The following is a 21,121-nucleotide window of genomic DNA, read 5'->3' as shown; positions in this document are numbered from 1 at the left end:
TGCAGGAGAGGGGGCTGGGCAGCCTGAGCGTGCGGAGAGTCCTCGCGAGGGAAGTTCCTGGCGGGCTTCATGCAGGACTGGGGCCCGAGAGGGAACTCCGGGCTGGGCATGCCCTGGCACCTCACGTCCGCTGAACACCACCAGGAGCAGCCCTGAGCACTGCCCAGTGTGGTCCCAAACCAAACATGCCCCCTCAGAGGGCCGTGTATGTGACGGCAGAGGTGTCTGTCCCGTCCGCCTCAGCCTCTCCAGGGTCCCCTCAGATAGTCGCCTGTGTCTGTCCTGTCCTCCTCAGCCTCTCCAGCGTCCCCTCAGATAGTCGCTTGTGTCCTGTCCGCCTCAGCCTCTCCAGCGTCCCCTCATCGTCTTTGTGCCATTTCACTTTTCCCATTGGCATGAAAATGTCGTTAGATTTTAATAACCTTTGATCTGATATGACAGGGATGTTTTCATGACATCTTCGCTCCTTAGCATAGTAAAAGCCATATTGAAAGAACCTACCCACTTTTTCCCTGACCTCAAAATTAAGTCCAAAGGCAACACTATGTACAGCATTTGGTTGTCTTTTATATAACTCATTTTTGGGTCTTTGGAAGAGAATAATAAGGTAGGTAAAGTGGTTAGTGCTTACGTTTTTCCCTGATTATTACCAATCTCTATGAATGTTAATCTTTATGAGAGAAATGCATCATACATTTAAAAAGCAGGTTTCAGAGAGTTACTAGTGACAAGTATTCAGATTTCTGCTAATGTGTCTGATATGATTTTGAGTTTAATTATCATTAAACATCACAAAGGGTATGTCTTTCCCCTCTCTCTCTTACAGGAAACTCTTATCCAGTGATCGAAACCCACCAATTGATGACTTAATAAAATCTGGAATATTGCCTATTTTAGTTCATTGTCTTGAAAGAGATGATAAGTAAGTACATTACTTTTATTAAATAATAGGATATTTATTTTGCAGAATACAATATTAGTAGTTGGGGGAAAAAATAGTAGGTATTCTTACACCAAAAGGTGAGGCTATATACCAAAAGGGAAAAAAATCGTAGGTATTCTCTTTTTTTTTTTTTTTTTCCGCTTTTTGGGTCACACCCGGCAATGCACAAGGGTTACCTCCTGGCTTTGTTCTCAGGAGTTACTCTTGGCGGTGCTCGGGGGACCATATGGGATGCTGGGAATCGAACCCGGGTCGGCCGCGTGCAAGGCAAACGCCCTACCCACTGTGCTATTGCTCCAGCCCCAAATCGTAGGTATTCTTACACCAAAAGGTGAGGCTATATAGATCAAAGAGGAGCTTATATGGTGGTGAGTTTAATTTTTTTAACTTCAGAAACTTAAGTTGCTGGGTAGTTGTGCAGTGGGGCAGTAGCGTGAAAGAGTCGCTGCTGGAAACCAGGCGCTGGGCTGGAGAGGCTGGCTTGGCTCCGGCACCTCATGCCCCCGAGAGCAGCCTCAGAGGCAGCAGAGCCGTAGGGTAGGACCAGAAGGATGAAGGTCGTAGCTGAGTATGGACCCAGACTCAGCTGGGGCATAGCGGTCAGAGGGGAAGGTGGCATGAGGCCACTTAGCTCAGTGGTGAGAAGAGTGACACAGAAGGCCCGCTGGCACCTGCCCGCTCCGACGGCTCCTGACGCCGGGAGCAGGTGCATGTTGGACAGGCGGTAGAAGGGGCGGGGCGGGGCTGGGGTCACCGGGAGGTGTTGGAGTTGGAACATTGAACACCTGAGACAGTTGTGTTATGAACAACTTTGAAACCATGGTGTTAGAGAAGGTTTAAAATGTTTCATTTAGGGGCTGGAGCAATAGCACAGCGGGTAGGGCGTTTGCCTTGCATGCGGCCGACCCGGGTTCAGTTCCCAGCATCCCATATGGTCCCCTGAGCACCGCCAGGAGGTAACCCCTGTGCATTGCTGGGTGTGACCCAAAAAGCAAAAAAAAAAAAAAAAAATTCATTTATATACACATATATGTGGGCACGTGAGAGAAAGTATGGTTTTATACTGGAAAGGTATTGAAAGTGCTGGTTGCGTCCTCCCAGTGGAAAGAGTGTTTGATGCTTTGAAATGCCAAGGGGAGGCCTGGCTGTGGAGTGGGCCTGTAGAGCCCCCCTGTTCCTAACGGGTATGTTCTGTAGCCCTTCTTTACAGTTCGAGGCTGCCTGGGCCCTGACGAACATCGCATCCGGGACCTCTGAGCAGACGCAAGCAGTCGTCCAGTCCAGTAAGTCTCCACTCAGGGATTGATTTTTCTCTCCCGAAGAAGGTCGTAAAAAATAAACTGAGGGCTGGAGTGATAGCACAGCGGGTAGGGCATTGGCCTTGCACACGGCTCACCTGGGTTCGATTCCCAGCATCCCATAGGGTCCCTGAGCACCTCCAGGAGTAATTCCTGAGTGCATGAGCCAAGAATAACCCCTGTGCATTGCCAGGTGTGACCCAAAAAGAAGAAGAAAAAAAGTAAACTGATTTTCTTCCCTCTAAAGAAAGGCAGCTGTTGAGCGGGAGAGATAGGTCACCTTGCCCTGTGCGATCCCCGCTACCACATCTGGGCTGAGCTCAGCCAGGGGAGCGAACAGCGCCTGGCTCCGCACTCAGGAATCTCTCCTGGGCAGGCCACGTGTGAGGCACACGCCCTGCCCGCTGGACTGTTGTTCTGGCCCAAGCTTGTGTTTCTAAATTTCTAAGTTATTTTTTTAAAATAGAACCTTTGGGGGGCTGGAGCAATAGCACAGCAGGGAGGGCGTTTGCCTTGCACGCGGCCGACCCGGGTTCGATTCCCAGCATCCCATATGGTCCCCTGAGCACCGCCAGGGGTAATTCCTGAGTGCAGAGCCAGGAGCAACCCTTGTGCATCGCCGAGTGTGACCCAAAAAGCAAAAAAATAAATAAATAAATAAATAAATAAAAATAAATAAATAAATAAAATAAAATAGAACCTTTGGGCTGGAGCAGTAGCACAATGGGTAGGGCATTTGCCTTGCACTCGGCCAACCGAGTTCGATTCCCAGCATCCCATATGGTCCCCCAAGCACTGCCAGGAGTAACCCCTGTGCATTGCTGGGTGTGACGCCAAAACAAAAGCAAAAACAAAACAGTTTCCTTAAAAATAGAACCTTTTTTTTCCCCCCAATTAGAAGAAAACACTTTTCTTTTATAATTTAAAGACATCGAGAAATTATTCTAAAAATTGGAGTTAATTGCAGGCATACTCATCCTGGTATGAGTGAATTTTTACTCATTTAATTTGACTGATAAAATTAAATGTTAAAACACCGTATATTAAAACTTTGATGCTGAATAAATAATCTGCTAGTCAGATGAAAATGTTTGATGTGAATTCATTTTTGGTAGGTTTTTTTTTTTTTTTTGGTCACACCCGGCAATGCTCAGGGGTCACTCCTGGCTCTGCACTCAGGAATTACCCCTGGCGGTGCTCAGGGCACCATGTGGGATGCTGGTAATCAACCCGGGTCAGCCGCATGCAAGGTGAACGCCTTACCCGCTGTGCTATCACTCCAACCCCTTTTGGTAGGTGTTTTTCCACGAAAACTAAGGCTGGCTTTTGATAGTATAGTATCTTCAGCCTTCCTTCAGTTGAGACAGTGCTGCACAGTCGTCAGCCTTCACTGATGACCGGTTTCCTCCCGCAGATGCTGTGCCACTGTTCCTGAGGCTTCTCCATTCACCTCATCAAAACGTCTGTGAGCAAGCGGTGTGGGCCTTGGGAAACATCATAGGTTTGTATCTGGCTGGGAGTTCGCCCTGTATTGCGAGCATACACTTGGTCACAAGGACGACAGCTGGTGTGAAAGGGAAAGTTGACCTTTCTCAGTACTGATTTTGTGGAACTATTCGGAAAACTCACGTATTTGTTTTCGGTTTTGGGGCCACCCCCAGCAGTGCTCGGGGCCTACTCCTGGCTCTACACTCAGGAATCTTTCTTGGCGGGACGCAAGGGGCCATACGTGGCCCCCCAGGAATGGAATCCAGGTCGCCGTGACCGTGGCTGCTGTGCTGTCGCTCTGGGCCCAGCCCCCTTGTTTCAGCCATACTTTGGACTTGGTGCTGTTATATTTGAGCTTTGTCTTTCTTTTCTGGGTAATACCTAGCAGTGTCCAGCTGGGCTTGAGGAATGGCTTCAAGTGCCACCATGAGTGCTTTGCACATGGGAACTCAGGGCTCAATCCCTGGCATGGCATGGTCCCCTGAGAGGTGTGGAAGCAACCCCTGGACACCATACAAGTGATTAGAATTCTCCGGCAGTGGGGCCGAAGAAGTACGGCAGGGAGGGCATTTATTCGCCTTTCACACGGCCAGCCCAGGTACGGCACCTCATATAGTCCCCCGAGCACGCCGGGAGTAGTTGCTGAGCGCAGAGCCAGGAGTGAGCCCTGAGCACACTAGGTGTGACCCAAAATTAAAAACGGGCTGGAGCGATAGCACAGCTGGTAGGGCATTTGCCCTGCGCGCGGCTAACTCGGGTTTGATTCCCAGCATCCCATATGATCCCCTGAGCACCGCCAGGAGTAATTCCTGAGCCCTGTGCATCGCCGGGTGTGACCCAAAGAGCAAATAAAAATAAAAAAACACCACCAACAACAAAAAGAATACTCAGCAATGCAAAGAGAGTCAGAGATTTTTAAGTGGTTTGGTTGGTTGGGGGGCCTCGTGGGCAGGACTTGGGCACTAGGCGGCAGCCAGCGGTGTTCAGCCACCTGCGTTAGAGGATGCATTTGCACCGCATGCCAGGGACCACCGGGAACCCCCAGAAAGAGCAACATTTTCTCTCAGAATGTTCTAGTGCAAGGCAAAGTGTTTTTGTTGTGGAATGTAACATTCCAGATTGGATTTTGTGCTAGAGATTACAGTGACGCTCTAGGAACAGGAATTGCAGTTGGCAGTTCTCTAGGGCAGTGGCTCTTTAGCAGGGAAGCTGCCAGGGCTCAACCCAGCGCTTCACCCGGGCAGCTTATTCTGGCCGCTGAAGCTCTCCCCGCCCTTCCCCTGTGCCAGAGGCGAAGGGCAAGTCCTGGGCCCGCAGTTTCTGGCCCAGTGGGTCTGGGATGAGGCTCCAGCCCCCTGTGGCCAGCACACTGGAGGGGGCCGTGCCACTTCCTGGACATGGTTTGGGAGCGGGTGGAGCCACATAACCAGGCTGGCAAGGGGGCCCAGGAGTACCTTGGGGAGCTGATAATCAGCACGAGAAATTCTAGTTTCTCATCGTATTTTGATGTTTTGCATTACCTGAAAATTTGTTAAAGTGAAAGTACTGCTGAGAGAAGAGAAAAGCAGTGATTCTCTGCTCCGGAAGAGCCTGGGCGGGGCCGAGCAGTAGACAGCGGGAGGGCGGTGGCCTTGCACACGACCAACCTGGGGTCAGTCCCCGGCACCCCGTATGGTCCCCGAGCACCGCCAGGAGTCACCCCTGAGTACCACTGGGTGGGACCCAAAAAGTGGACCTTGGGGTTCTCAGATTCAGATGGCCTGAGCATTCTTCAGGTGGCAAGCTTAGATGCACAAATAGGTAAATGCACAGAAATATTATAGTACATTGTTGCTCTTTGCTCAGAGAGCTTAACATGAGCTCTTAAGTATTACTAGCTGAAAGATTTATAAACGGAAACAGTTTAGAAGATACAGGAGGCAGCATATTGAATCCGGTTTCACTAATCATTTTATTGAATTAATCTTTCCTACAGGTGATGGGCCACAGTGTAGAGATTATGTCATAAGTCTTGGCGTCGTGAAGCCTTTACTTTCTTTCATAAGTCCATCTATTCCTATAACTTTCTTACGAAATGTCACCTGGGTTATGGTCAACTTATGTCGCCACAAAGACCCACCACCCCCTATGGAGACGATTCAGGAGGTAAATGAGTGTTTTATTTGTTGGACTAAATGGTATCTTTAGGTATGGGTTTTTAATCTGTATTTTTAAATTTATTTTTCTTTTCAGATTCTTCCAGCTCTTTGTGTTTTAATTCATCACACAGATGTAAATGTGAGTAAATTTGCCTCATTCCAGATTTTAATATGGGTGAAAATGAGTCGAGGGCTGCCGTGACGGCTTCCATGCAGGGCAAATATGCAAGTGACCGTTCCAGCCGCAAATGGGGACCAGAGCATCACAGCACTTGCTTTGCCTAAGGCCAGCCCAGATTCAGTCCCCTGCACCCCACAGGGTCCTCAGGAGTAGGCCCTCAGCACCACCAGGTGTGGCCCAAAAACAGAAACATAGGCTAGTCTCAACACAGGTGGCAAAGGAAAAGGCAACTCAGGAGGAAGTGTGCTTGAGGTAGAAAACGTCTTTTTCTGTACATCAGACCATCTGTCCTTGTATCAGGAAGCCTGTACTGGAGAGGAAATTGCATTGATAAAGTGCTTGTAACGGGGAATTTCTGGTTTGTTAACAGATGATTTGATGTCAAGACCAAAGGCGGATAAGCTGCTTTATTTACAGTTTCTAATGCAAAGCCTTTGTACCATGGAAATGTACTACACTAAACATGAACAGGATAGTCATTGCATTAAAGCCCATCTCTGGGGCCCAGGGGTGAAGGTGCTTGCCTTGGTGCGGCCGGCGCCAGTTCTACCTCCACATATGTGCAGTTGCTCACAGAAGGCTCCCTCCCGGGCACTGCCGTATGTGGCCCCCAGACCCGAAAGAAAAGTTATCCTTTGCCTTGCACATACAGAGCCTGGACGTCATGCCCAACTCTGAAGAAAAAATGTAATAGTTAAAGAAAAGGTTTCAGACTTCACTGGCTTATCTGACAGCCTTTATTTTAGAAATGCCTTGAATTAATAAAAGTAACAGACAAACTTACTGTTTATTTTTTTTTTTTTTTGTACAATTGCACTGTTTTGTGGCAGCTAAACAGTTACTTCAATTTGACTACACATCCTGATAAAGAATATACAAAGAAAGGGGTTGGAGCGACTGCACAGTGGGTAGGGCGTTTGCCTTGCACGCGCCAACCCGGTTCAGATTCCCAGCATCCCATATGGTCCCCTGAGCACTGCTAGGGGTAATTCCTGAGTGCAGAGCCAGGAGTGACCCCTGTGCATTGCCAGGTGCGACCCAAAAAGCAAAAAAAAAAAAAAAAAAAATACGAAGCAAGGTGAAGCGCAGTGACCTGCTGTACTGAATGCATTCAGGTGTATAGGTTACTCTTCTAGTGTAAATTACCTGCAGTGGGGCCAGAGAGAGCACAGTGGGGAGGGCGCCTGCCTTCATGTGGCCGACCTGGGTTTGATTTCATACGGTGCCCTGAGCAAAAAGCCAGGTGTGGCCTACCATAAATGTTTTTAAAGGAAAAAAATGGAACAGCTTTAATGTTAACATCAGGCTACGTTCTTTATCCACACCTCCGAGGACTTGGCGATGGAAATAAAGATGCTCTGATGAGCCCTCATGCTCCGGGTTTTGTGTGGATCGGGTGGTCTTTCCCAGTTGTCAGGCACGTGCTGACATGGCAGTGTCACTGTGTCCAGGAGAAAGGGTGGTGGCATTTATCGGTGTCAGAGCAGTGATGACTGAGTTGGGTCAGAGGCTGCTCCCAGCTGCTCTGAGCTGCGCTTTCTCCCTTAGATCCTGGTAGATACGGTCTGGGCGCTGTCCTACCTCACGGACGCCGGCAACGAGCAGATCCAGATGGTCATAGACTCGGGAATCGTCCCGCATCTGGTCCCGCTGCTCAGCCACCAGGAGGTTAAGGTTCAGGTGAGTTTGGGTTCCAGTTCTCGTCATTTTCCCCTTCTCTTCTTCATTCCCCGCCACCTCCTCTGTCCCTGTCCTCGGTCACGCCTGTACCAGAACGCTTTGTTCTGGAATGCACTGCTCACAGACTTCCTAGAGGGGCTTGGATTTTAATTACAGCCATATAAAAAAGAGACTTTTTTCCTTTAATTTTTAGGGAGTTTTCTTTCTTTTTTATTTGGAGGGGGGTGCATGCCCAGCGAGACTTGGGGGTTCTCCTGGCTCTGCACTCAGGGGGCACTCAGTGGTGCTTGGGGTCCTTGTGGGGTGCTGGCGCTCACACCTGAGTCTCCTGCGCGCGAGGGGCGCGCCCTCCCTGCTGTGCTCTTGCTTGGCCCATTGTCCTTTGTGGTCCTTCCGTGTAAATCTGTGTCCTGAGGGACCGCGCATCTAGGAAGCAACAAGAGAAGGGGCGGGCAGGGTGGGCAGCGGTCACAGGTGAGTGAGCCTTGACCAAGCAGGAGTGGCCAGCGAGAAGCCTAGTGTGACGCTTAGAAGGAAAGTGCTCTCGAGTATTCTGGCCTGTGCGGCGAGAAGCACTCTACAGTGCTGGTGTGCAGGTCTGACAGTGCTGTGTCCCGCAGTGCTCGGGGGATGTGGGGCGCCCGGGACTGAGCCCGGGTCGGATGCGCGCAGGGCCGGCACCTGGCCCGCTGTGCGCTCGGCTGCTTCCCGCAGCACCGGCTCTGTGCTCCGGACTCGCTCCTGGTGGGCTGCGGGCCCACCATGGTGCCGAGTGACTGGCTCGGCTGCCTGCGAGGCGGCGTCTGGCCGTCTGCCAGTCTCAACCGCTGCCTGCTCCTTGACACTTGGTGATTTCCCGGTGGAGGCCGCTGAATTGGGTGCTTTGTAAGGATGAATTTCATGACATGCAAATTATATCAGTTCGGGCCAGAACAATAGCACAGCGGGGAGGGCGTTTGCCTTGCATGCGGCCAAACCACGTTCAACTCCCAGCATCCCATATGGTTCCCCAAGCACCGCCAGGAGTATTTCCTGAGTGCAGAGCCAGGAGTAACCCCTGAATATCGCCAGGTGTGGCCCAAAAAGAAAAGAAAAAAACCTACTAGGCGCACAAACTGAAGCAAATGCTTTTTTTAAAAAAAAAAAATCAATTTGGGAAAAAATAAAACTGGGCCATTTGTCTCCTTAAAAGAAATTGGCTAAAAGATTTAACTTGACAAGAAATAGAGAGATCAATAATATAGTGGACAGGGCACTTGCTTTGCATATGGCTGACCCAGGTTCAATTCCTGGCATCCCATCGGGTCCCCTGAGCCCTGCCAGGTTTGAACAACAACAACAACAAAGAAATGTCACTTGATTAAAAAATGACCTAATGAAACTCCCAAAAATTTAATTTGGGTTTATATTATAGTGAAATATCATGCTAAGCAGGTTCCCTCCTTTGTTGAGAAAGAAAGTTTGTTCTTAATTTATTGAAGCCATGTATCTAAAATGTAGTCTTGTTTCAATACCACGCCTCTTGTCTGAAGTTCTCATTTTGTCAGCTGTCTGTGCAGTAACTAAGCGCCCTGAGAACTGGGATTTGTGTCTCTCTGGTTTACTTCTTGCGTGGATCATGTAGCTTGCTGACAGGGCCGTTGGCATGAGGGAATGTGTCTTTAGGGCCTGCCTGTGCCGTGGTGGGGGCCGTGGCCGCCTGCTGCCTGGCTTCTGATGCCGCCTTTGCGTTCCAGACGGCTGCTCTCCGAGCTGTGGGCAACATTGTGACGGGGACCGATGAGCAGACACAGGTCGTGCTGAACTGCGACGCGCTTTCACACTTCCCAGCGCTCCTGACGCACCCCAAGGAGAAGATCAACAAAGTAAGTGTTTCCAGTGCAACTGGGGAGATTGACTGTGAGATATGTTCGTATACCTAAAATATCAGCCCTTATAATTGGCAAAATTAACAGGACGTGTCCGTGATGGTTTCAGAAGTGTTTAGAGACCGGTAAAGGTACTCTATAATGTGGACTAGTAAATTTCTCATACATGAAACTAACCAGTAGTAGTGAATAGTTTTAGTTTGGCTCTTTCGGAAATGATGAAATGGAGATTGGGTGTTGAATGTTGTGTGATTGGAAATTTTTAGTATGTAAATTTAATAATTCGTAAATGCTAGAGTGTATGGAGAGAGAGAGAGAGAGAGAGAGAGAGAGAGAGAGAGAGAGAGAGTGTGCGCGCGTGCGCTCGTGGGGGGGGGGGAGGCTGCAGAAAGGGGGCACTGACCGGTGCTGCTGATATTGGAGTGCATCTGAGGCTGTTGTAGACACAACACTGCCGATGATTATAACCCAAAAAACAGCTCACCTAAGTAGCCTCACACCCTAAGATCTCTAACAGGTTCCTTAACGTGGTCCTGTGATCTGATCCGAGAGAGCCTGCCACACACTAGTTCTATTTCTTTTCTGTCTTGTTTTAACTCTAGAAAGTGTTTTCCTATAGCCTACTGGTGTATTTTATCAATGAAGTCAGTTAGATGCACAATTATCCTACCTAGCTTATTCGTGCCAGATACTCTGTCTCAAACACTTTGTCTCATTGCCTTTGAAAAACAGCCCCGCTGCCCTGTCAAGGGCAGCTATCATGATGAGGTCTGAGAAGGTCCCGTAAAGCAGCCAAGGCGCCCGAGAGAGAGCGTTGCAGGGAGTGTTGGCCGTGCACGTGGCGGCCGGGGTTCAATCCTGCCGCCCCATGTGGTCCCAGAGCCCAGCAGGAGTGATCCCTGAGCACAGAGCAGGAAGGAAGCCACAAGTATAAACTAGTTGTGGCCTCAAAACCAAGGAAATTAAAATTTAAAAATAAAGCAATCAGCTAGCTGGTTCTGCTTTAATTTTTAAGAATTCCCTTCAGGGGCTGGAACGATAGCACAGCGGGTAGGGCATTTGCCTTGCATGTGGCCAACCCAGGTTCGACTCTCAGCATCCTATATGGTCCCCTGAGCACCGCCAGGGTTAATTCCTGAGTGCAGAGCCAGTAATGACCCCTGTGCATCGCCAGGTGTGACCCAAAAAGCAAAAGAAAAAAAAAAATTCCCTTCACAGGAGAATATACTGAAACAGCCCACTTTGTGGGGGTTGAGGTTTATCTACTTTGACAGCACTCTTGATCGGTATAAAGAAAACACTTTTTGGGGGGTGCTGAATCTCATGTATAATAGTTTCAAGATTTGTGTTTATATTATGTAAGCATTGCTAATAAAAGTATTGGGCCTAGAATGCATGAGTCGAGACTCAGGGCCTGTCCTGACGGACTGTGGCGGCTCTGTTCGCAGGAAGCGGTCTGGTTCCTCTCGAACATCACCGCCGGGAATCAGCAGCAGGTCCAGGCCGTGATCGACGCCAACCTTGTTCCCATGATCATACACCTTCTGGATAAGGTAGGGACGCCGCCCTGTGCTCAGCCTGGTGCCGGGGGAGGGGGCTTCCATTTAAGAAACCTCAGAATGTGTGCTTTCCTGCGTACGCCGGACCTGCGTGGGTCATGATAAAGTATTCAAACTTGCTGTGAAAATCTTATCATTGCGGCCAGAGAGCTAGCAGGCCCAGTTGGAATGCTCAACATCCCGTGTGGTGGCGTACGGGCGCCCCAATGCCCCCACATGTGATCCTGTGAACTGACAAGGGGGGGAGTGTACAGGGACGAAGGCCTTTGCCTTGCACACCCCCTCGTGGTTTGGGTTGGTCTCACCTTTGCTTCGCTCTGGCCCTCGGGCCGCTTTCCCAGTGCCCTTGCGCTGCACTGTGAAGGTGTTCTGTCCTGCCGCCGGTCACGGTCGACACGTGCTGTTGGACATGCTCGGTCGCTCTCTAAGAGGAGCTGGCGTGTTTTCCCGGTGATGAGCGATGCCCGACCTGTGGGTAGGCGTCGGCGTGAAGGGAGCTCTGTCGTGCCTGTCCCCTGCAAGCCCTGCCTGGGCTCCTGACCCCCTGCTCAGGGGGTGATTCTTCCTACGTCCAGCGGCTTTGCTGGACCACGGCGAGCTCTTGCCTGACTTGGCGCCACTGTGCTCTGCTCTGACGGTCTGTGGAGAGGGACGGGTCAGACGGGTCAGCGGGCCGCTGCGTGCATGCCAGCACCCCCGGAACAGACCCTGCACCCCACCAGGGGAGTGACAGGCCAAGAGAAGATACTCAAGTTTACTTGGCTTGAAGTCATTGTCTTGGTAGATTCTCAAAAGTGAGGTTGCTAAATCATATAATATCATGCATAGTTAAATGACTTAAAATATTTTTTGTCTCTGAAGGATGATAGATATATAAGGACAACTGTAGTCCATTAATGTTAGACATTATCATTATTATTTGATTAATATTAATGGGTTTTGGGATCACACCAGATGAGCTCAGGGACTCCTCCCCAGAGCTCAGAGAACCATATAGTGTCGTACTTGCTGTACTCTCTTTCCAGCCCCTGCCGGGAAAGTGGAGTTGTGTGCATTCCCATATTTTTTTTCTCGACCAGTCATTTCATCCAACCTGGTGTCATTGAACAGTAATGTGATGTCACATGGTTGCCGAGAGAATTCACACACGTTTGGGTGAAAAGGCTTGTCTTAATAGATTAGGAAAAGTCCTGGATTGTGGGAAAGCTAGAAGAAAACCTGGAAAACACTGAGAAGTTGCTTCAATAAACATTGTTTCCAGTTGACTTTTTATTGCAGTTTGTGACCTTACTTTACTTTTTCAGGGGGATTTTGGCACTCAGAAGGAAGCTGCTTGGGCCATTAGTAACTTAACAATTAGTGGAAGGAAAGATCAAGTAAGTTTAGCTCTTACTTATTCTTTATAACTTTTACAACAGTACAGGTCATTCTCACACTTAGTAACTGAAGATAATAGCAAAAGAGGTTTCTGGTTTGGGGACTATGGTATCTCCTTGTCTATAGACAAAGAATATGTTCTTTTTCCAGTATCTTGGCATAATATGAGAATTAATTATTCGTGGTTACAAACAGGGCTGGGTGCGGGTGGTGTGTGTTGAAGCATAGGTAGGTAGATAGGTAGACAGACAGATAGATAGATAGATAGATAGATAGATAGATAGATAGATAGATAGATAGATAGATAGATAGATAGACAGAAATACAGACAGACAGATAGACAGACAGACAGATTTTTCTTTTTAAGGGACTTTTTAAAATAACAGGATAGAATATAGAATGAGTCTTTTTCTCACAGTGTCTCCCTGCAAATGAATTGCAGCAACAGAAAAACTAAGATGGGGACTTCATAGTCCCTGGAGTATGGAATTCAAAGAGGCACTTCGACCCCAAGTTGTGCCGGCCCCAAGGCTTACTGTTGTGTCAACTGGCAAAAGAAAATGATTTCAGTTATGGCACAGAACTGAGCACATTACACGCCTCTTAAGTCCTCTCGGGATTTGAAGGGAAAGTGCTCTTTGGGGAAGAAAGGTTTCCTGTGAGGTTGAGTGATGTCTTAGTTTTCCCTCTTTTTATAACTTCAAGGGAAGTAGACTTACTTCGTTAAAAATAAAGGGGGCTTAGGAAGTTTAGTGCAAAGGGATAGGGCACGTGCTCTGCCTGTCGGAACCCCGAGTTTGATTCCTGAGACTCCTTGTCCCTGGAATGTATGACCCCAAAAGAAAAGAATAGAATATTAAGTTAATGTGTTCCTGTACACAGAATTCACAATTCCTCTGAGAATATCACTCAAATGAAGATCATTTCTGTTTGGTTGTTTCATTCCTCAGGTGGCTTACCTAATCCAACAAAGTGTTATCCCACCTTTCTGCAATTTGCTTACTGTAAAAGATGCACAAGTTGTCCAAGTAGTACTTGATGGTCTAAGTAATATATTAAAAATGGCTGAAGATGAGGCGGAAACCATAGCCAATCTTATAGAAGAGTGTGGAGGTAAGTTCCTTATAAGCGGTCTCACATTTTAAAGCTCTTTGTAATTATTTTCTGAAAGATAAGGGAGATAAGTATTGGCTGATTGAATGTGCTAATTCCCCTAAAAGAAGTGTACAGCAGAACGAAACACCTGCTCCCACCTGAAAGAAGCAGGAAGTGACAGTGGAGCAAGATCTCAGAGAGGGGGTGAGGGGGCTCCGGGCACAGATGGCACCGTGGACAGAATCTGGAGTGAAAAGTAGCAGGAGGGAAATGGGGGCTGTAAGGGACAGGTGTTGAAACATTGTGTAGCTCAAGCCCAGTCGTGAACAGCCTTACAGCTGTACCTCACTGTGATCCAATTAAAAAGAGAAGCAGCATTCAGCAAACTATCGGTAGCTCAGTGTTGCTGGGTCAGCCGCGGAGTGTGGGTAGAAGCTGCCAGAGGCTGAGGCCGGAGGTAGCATCACTGACTGGTGCCTGCAGTCGGTTGGCTTGGAGTCCAATGCTGGCGCAGGCTCGCCCAGAGACCCCGAGTGCCGGTGCTTCCCGTGGCCGGGGCTACTGGTGACAGACTGAGAAGTAATGGAGAGCAGAACGGGTGTCTAACCTGCTGCTGGAAAGGCCCAGAAGCTTGAAGATTCAGGTTTTGAGTTACTAGTTGCAAGTGACAAACACAGCAGCAAAAATAACGTGATAATGAGCAAACAAAAGATGGGGAATAGTGTTAGGGACAAAAGAGGAAGTGACTAGCAGAAAACCTGCTCATGGTGTGTGTGTGTGTGTGTGTGTGTGTGTGTGTGTGTGTGTGTGTGTGTGTGTGTGTGTGTGTGTGTGTGTGTGTGTGTGTGTGTGTGTGTGTGTGGAAGTGACTAGCAGAAAACCTGCTCATGGTGTGTGTGTGTGTGTGTGTGTGTGTGTGTGTGTGTGTGTGTGTGTGTGTGTGTGTGTGTGTGTGTGTGTGTGTGTGTGTGTGTGTGTGTGTGTGTGTTAGGGCACTGGGGGTTGAACCCGGTCAGCCGCATGCAAGACAGAAAACCTGCTCATGGTGTGTGTGTGTGTGTGTGTGTGTGTGTGTGTTAGGGCACTGGGGGTTGAACCCGGTCAGCCGCATGCAAGACAGAAAACCTGCTCATGGTGTGTGTGTGTGTGTGTGTGTGTGTGTGTTAGGGCACTGGGGGTTGAACCCGGTCAGCCGCATGCAAGACAAGCACCTCATTCATTGTTTGCTATTTTACTGTGCAAACATTATTTAGTGAAATTTTATTTTTGCATATTAAGACCTTGAGCATTGTCCTTACTGGAGGTGTGACTCGGAGTTTGTATCCTAGAATCTTCCCACTAGATTCTACAATAGGGAAGAATTCCACACGCATTGGAATGTTTTCCTTAAGGGATTGCCAGGTGGAGGAAATGTGGCTCTCGGGGCCCGAGGTGTCCAAGCAGGAGGTCGGGGGTCAGGAGCAAGGAGAAGTGTTGGCCACGGAGGGTGAAGGGAGGCCAGCACAGGGAGGCGGCGAGGCGAGGCGAGGGAGTTTGGCTGTGGTGACGAAGGGAAACCTTTCTCTCCGCTCCAGCCAAGTACAGACACAGAAGGACTGCAAGTAACGAGCACTTGGTACCATTTCATGGAACTTGAGAAATTATGTCAGGTTATGTAGGCATTGACAAGTTACATGTCTGAATCTCAGAAAAGAAATGAAGTGAGAGGCCAGAGTGATCGTGTCACGGGTAGGATGTTTGCCTCTGCACGAGGCCAAGCTGGATTTCGTTCCCCTGCGCGCCACCAGGAGTAATTCCTGAGCATCGCCGGGTGTGACCCAAAAACCTAAAAATAAGAAATGAATAGCCCTTTGCCCTGTCTATGTAACAGGTAACTTTGCTTTCTTACGGTCACACCCGGCGATGCTCAGGGGTTACTCCTGGCGGTGCTTCAGGGACCATATGGGATGCCAGGAATCGAACCCGGGTCAGCCACATGCAAGGCAAAGACCCTACCCACTGTGCTCTCGCACCAGCCCCTGAAATAGGTAATAATAGGTAACTTCTTTAACAGAAGGGAGACTTAGGGGAAGTATGTGGCCAGTGATATCTAAGGAATAAATGAAGAAAAAATACAACTTCACTTGATTGAAATCTCACTAAAACTATCACTCCTCCACAGTAAAATAAGACTCATTTTTGCATGCCAGCAGTTTAAATTCCTTTGTAATGTTTCTGCCTATGGTTTACTAAACAAATTCATGTTTGTAATTAAATCCCCTTTACTCCTGGGATACTGTAGTTGACCTTGACAATTTTCCATTAACCATTCTTAGATATCTTAATATTCATATTTGCTTATTGTAGGTAGTACATTTTTTACACATGTTCACTAAAAAAGAAAAAAAAATACCAGATTCTGGAAAGTAGAAAGCATATAATTTTAACCTTTAACAACCCAAAGTTATTTCGTTACTCCTTAGAAGCATTCTGAATAGATGTCTTATTGCTTAAAGATTAATACGCAAAGAAAACACTCTGCTGCTTCAAATTTTGAGATAAATATACTCTTTCACATTAAAAGTTTGAAGAATTACCTTTAGAGTAGATTCTCAACTAATTTGCAATCCAAAGTTAGATGAAGTGATTACAGATTACTGTACTATTTGGTCACTACTATTTACATGTTCCATTGTTTCATTTCATCAAATTTTTTGCAGGACTGGAGAAAATTGAACAACTTCAAAATCATGAAAATGAAGACATCTACAAATTGGCCTATGAGATCATCGATCAGTTCTTCTCTTCAGATGATGTATTTAATAATTTTAGTTTTCTGATTTATGTACTAACATTTTCATTAATAACAGTGAGCTCAGATTTATATGTAATTTGGGGAAGTTGAGTTATAATAGATGTATAAAAGTAATTCACTTTACTCAGAAACACAACTTTTCAGTATTTCCAAATCCCTCTGAGCATCCAAGTAGGACTGGGAGCAGAGAGGGTCAAGGGTTAGGCCGGCTACTCACTTGGATCCACTCCAGCTCTACTGAGTGTGGCCCTAAGGGCCCGAGCACTGCTGGAGCGAGCCAGTGTCCCTGACATTGGGAGGCCCGAGCAGCCCTGCTGGCCCAGTCAGCTGAGATGCACGACCCTTGTCACTGCCCCCTGACCACAGTGCACTGTGGCCTCTGAGCACCACAGGCGATGGTCCCTCCCCGACTCCTCACCCAAGCCTCCACAAAAAATATATATATATATATTTATATATATTGGATATATACATATCCAATCCAATATATAGAGAGAGCGCACTGTGTATACACACACACACACATATATCAAAGTGTTTTAACCACTTTATTAAACCTGGGGGCTGGGCCAGTTGGGGCTGGGTTGCGAAGTGCGTGTGGTGAACATGGAATGTCCTAGTTTCAGTCTCTGGCCCTGTACATACACACACAGTGTAGCTTGAGCAGTCATCTAACAAAGATGATTAAACATTCTCCTTGAAAGGAGATTGGAGGGGCTGGAGCAATAGCACAGCGGGTGGGGCATTTGCCTTGCACACGGCCGACTCAGGTTCGATTCCCAGCATTCCATATGGTCCCCTGAGCACCGCCAGGGGTCATTCCTGAGTGCAGAGCCAGGAGTGACCCCTGAGCATTGCCAGGTGCAAAAATATAAGCAAAAAAATTAAAAATTAAATAAAAAATAAAAATAGTTTTAATTGTACTGGATTTTCAAAGTTTGCAGTTAGTATGCACAGAAACCTGTGCCTTCTGCTGTCCAGCATGCGGTTCCCGTGTGTGTTCATAGGGACTCTGTCATGCCACAATGGAGCCTTCTGATACGGAGCACGCTTTTAAATCCTTTAGAAGGGCTCTTTGACATCTTTGTTCTGCTTCTGTGCCAAATCCATCAGTGCTCCGGGATCATGGCTGTCAGGGCTCCGGATACCATATGGAGGCCAGGGGTCGAACCCGGGTCAGCCATTTGCAGGACAAGCAGCCTGCCCATCATACCATCTCACTGGTACTTAGTGACTGTTTAAGCCCCGATGTCATTTGTCTGCAAGTAGCTGCTGCTGTTTAAACCACTAGTTGAGCCTTGGTCCCTGCTGCCCACGGTGGTGTCAGTTTTTAAATGGCATCAATTCCATGTATTTGCCTAGTTGCAGGGGACACAGTCACGAGTCCCCTCTCCTTTCCGCTGTCCTCATTTCGGTCCCGTTCTTTGGGATATCTGCGTCCTGCATTGTCCCTTAGCCTTCCTCTGTTGTCCCTTAACTTCCTTAAAAAAAGTTCTCCAGCTTGCTAAGGAAGTTGTTAACGAGTGCTGGTCCCCTCCATCTGTCCCTCCCCAGCTCTGTGCAAGGCTCGGGCTGTTGCTCTGCTGCTGTCGGCTCAGACTAATCCTCTGTTTCCCCCTCAGATCGATGAAGACCCTAGCCTTGTTCCAGAGGCCATACAAGGTGGAACATTTGGTTTCAATTCATCTGCCAATGTACCGACGGAAGGGTTCCAGTTTTAGAAGGATGTTGTGGAGTCAGGTCCGATGCAGCACTGAGATACACATATATATACGCGAATCGAGAGGTTTGATCCATCCGGCGCGGCTCATGGGGTCTGCTGCTGCATTCAATCGGGAAGGAAAATGTGAAGATTTCATTTGGAATCACAGAAAATGCCCAAATGAGGTCAAGATGGCGAGTGGGTGCGAGTGAGAGTGAGTGGCAAAATGTAATGAAAACTTTACATGGATGCTTATTTAGGTTGTTCCGAGTCCAACAAGGGCTGCAGGTCACGGCTCTCCCGTGCCTGAGCACTGTGCAGTGCTGTCATCTTCCAGCCCGGAAGCATGAGAGAACAGGGGCGCGCCACGCAAGGAGGCGAGGCCGCGCCTTGCGGGGAGCAGTGTGTGAGTGGCGGCGCTGAGTGAGTGTGGCGCAGTGACGCCGAGCCGGTCACCCCGGCGGGCGCTTCCCCGGGAAGCCGACTCCAGCCCCGGCGTGAGCGGCGTGTGGGTGTGGTGCTGTGTGTGAGCGCGTGCGAGCTTGACTGGCCTTCGGGGCTGGCGACAGACCTGGTAGATCACCGAGCGACGGCGAGTGTTCTGGACGCTGGACACGAGAGCCAAGGCGCGTCAGCAGCAGACGCGGTCTCCCCGCGGCCCGGCCTGCCTCCGCCGCCCTTCCCGCCCTCCTCCCAGTTCCTTTGTGGGGTTTGGTTTTGTTTTTTTTTTTTTCTTTTTTCATTTTAGTTTTTATTTACTTTACCTAGTATGGCTTTTTAGTTGCTTCTCAAGTCAGAAAACCTTTCAGGAAGGGTTCCCTGTGCATTTGCACCAGATGAATGTTTGATGCTATGAAAAGCTTTCCATATCATCAGAACTAATTTGTGTAGATTTTTGCATGGAAAAAAATCATAAATTTCCCTCAAAATAGACTGTGTTGCAGTACACAAGTTGCCATAATAGTATAAAACAGTAAAATGTGCTTTACAAAGCACCCTTTTCATTTTCACAGATAACATAAAGTCCGTTGCATGAGGTAAATCTACAGCATAGTTCATTTTTAGATTTTGTTGAGTCCTGTAAAGAAGAAAAAAAGTTTCAGTTGTGGTAGAATACCGTGCTGTGTTTAAATGTTACTTGTTTTCAAACTTTGTTTTCTATGAAAATGATATGGAAACTTCTAAAATGGAATTTGGTGCATATGTACTGCTGAATAAAAGACCGAGAAGAGGGTTGAGTAGATGTACAAATCAAGTAATGGTTTGAACACCTTCAATAATATGCCTAATCTGTTCAGTTGTTTTAGAATCTTTTTACCTTAGATGTAGGCAGCCATGAACAATCTATTTTGAGCCACTTTAGGGAGAAAACTTTGTATTTTTAAAACTTGCATAAAAGTTATGCAAGTGGTTTTTATAAATTGGAATAATACCTTAGTTTTGAGGTCATGCACACTAAATTAAATGTGACATAAATGGATTTGTACAAAAGAACTCTTTATAAGGTGGCTCACTGTAGGAGAGCCTGCGCCCCCCGGGGCACACGCGTCGCATGGACAGCAGTTGCTATCAGAAGCATCCCAGGTTAGCCACCATTAGCATCTAGATCTACTTTGTGTTTAAAAATCAACTGGTAATTCTGAAACACTGTAGAATGGATAAAGATTATTTTGTGATCATAACTCTTTGTTGAACTAGAGTATTTTTGCAGCATTCCTTGTCATCAAAAACATGGTTAAAGTTTAAAACTAGAAGCAGCAAAAACTAGCTTGTAAATTTATCCAAGTAGACTGCAGGCTAGGCTGTCTTGGGGAAATAAACATTAAAACTTCAAGCAATGTTTTACATGGGAGATATGTGTGTGTGTGCTGTGTGACTTTTCTTTTTGATCTCCTGGTGTCAAATCTCGTCCTTGGGTAACTGTCGGCTTCCTCAAGCTGCTGGCTAGAGCCAACCTGTCTTTCTTTAAGTTCCGGTTTCACTCCTCCATCTTCCAGCAAGACGGACCGAGTCTCCGCTCCCCCATGCTCAGTCTGTGGGACCCCAGCGTGGCCCCGAGTGGCACTGCTTCCAACCGTGGTTTTGACTCGGCCTGTCTCCAGGAGGTGGACACCGCGGCGCTCGCACAAGTGCTGCTGCTCAGTGAACCGGAGACTGGGGTCGCAGTGGGATGCAGGTGTGGGCCAGCGCCCAGGGCTCACGGGTGCCCCGCTGGGAGACTCGGTCCTCCCTGCGGACTCGCCGCTGGGCTCCGTGACGGAGTGAACACAGTTGCTCTGCACCAAAACCAGGGCGTCCCCATGGTTCCGTCAGAGCATGCAGTGGGGGCCCGAGCAGTAGGGCAGCAGCCGGCCCAGGTGCAAGCCCTGAACCCCAGGTGGTCCCCGGAGCACCCCTGAGAACTGCTGGGTATGCCCCCAACCCTCAGAAAGGAAAAACATTGGGCTTGGTTTATCTCCATGGCTGCAGTCTGTGGGTTTTCATTTCCTGATAGGCGTGTTCGCATGGAAAAGCACCTGGTGGATGTTTATATGTGGCCGTAGTGACGGGGCGTCCTGTTCCGTCTCCACTGCCTCGGTCCCTTCAAGGAGAAATTAAGTTCGACTTTGGCCGTGAAGTGAAGTGATGGTCGGCGCACAGCCATGTCGGGGCTCTGGCTGGGGGCTTGTCCTGCCACGCCTGGATTTTGAGCTTGATGAACATCTTTCATGCCGTCCTTTTTATTTATTTATTTTTTTTTTGCTTTTTTTTGGGGGGGTCACACCCAGCGATGTTCAGGGGTTACTCCTGGCTCTGCACTCAGGAATTACTCTTGGCGGTGCTTGGGGGACCATATGGGATGCCGGGGATTGAACCCAGGTCAGTCGCGTGCAAGGCAAATGCCCTACCCGCTGTGCTATCGCTATGGCCCCCCCTTTTTTTTTTTTTTGGTTTTTGGGTCACACCCAGCGATGCACAAGGGTTACTCCTGGCTCTTCACTCAGGAATTACCCCTGGC

At 48.2% G+C, this 21,121-nt stretch overlaps 1 protein-coding gene and 1 non-coding gene across 2 annotated transcripts in view; both read left to right on the top strand.

The window, feature by feature from the left end:
• The window catches only part of KPNA4 (karyopherin subunit alpha 4), a 48,008-nt gene extending 28,033 nt beyond the window's left edge, over positions 1–19,975 (top strand). The window contains exons 6-17 of the mRNA XM_055126339.1: positions 827–922; positions 2,141–2,226; positions 3,656–3,742; positions 5,705–5,874; positions 5,962–6,006; positions 7,597–7,728; positions 9,465–9,593; positions 11,045–11,149; positions 12,460–12,531; positions 13,483–13,645; positions 16,327–16,421; positions 18,044–19,975. Of these exons, the coding sequence (XP_054982314.1) occupies positions 827–922; positions 2,141–2,226; positions 3,656–3,742; positions 5,705–5,874; positions 5,962–6,006; positions 7,597–7,728; positions 9,465–9,593; positions 11,045–11,149; positions 12,460–12,531; positions 13,483–13,645; positions 16,327–16,421; positions 18,044–18,142 (1,279 nt within the window). The 3' untranslated portion in view covers positions 18,143–19,975. The remainder of the gene's footprint in view (positions 1–826; positions 923–2,140; positions 2,227–3,655; positions 3,743–5,704; positions 5,875–5,961; positions 6,007–7,596; positions 7,729–9,464; positions 9,594–11,044; positions 11,150–12,459; positions 12,532–13,482; positions 13,646–16,326; positions 16,422–18,043) is intronic.
• On the top strand, positions 9,807–10,145 carry LOC129402634 (small Cajal body-specific RNA 7). The gene has a single exon (XR_008628746.1). It is a non-coding gene; the product is annotated as a small Cajal body-specific RNA 7 (non-coding RNA).
• Positions 19,976–21,121: the final 1,146 nt, after the last annotated feature.

Source organism: Sorex araneus, chromosome 2, assembly GCF_027595985.1.
Source record: "Sorex araneus isolate mSorAra2 chromosome 2, mSorAra2.pri, whole genome shotgun sequence".
NCBI lineage: Eukaryota > Metazoa > Chordata > Mammalia > Eulipotyphla > Soricidae > Sorex > Sorex araneus.
The sequence above is the reverse complement of the archived record's forward strand: the minus strand, read 5'-3'. Positions and strand labels throughout refer to the sequence as shown.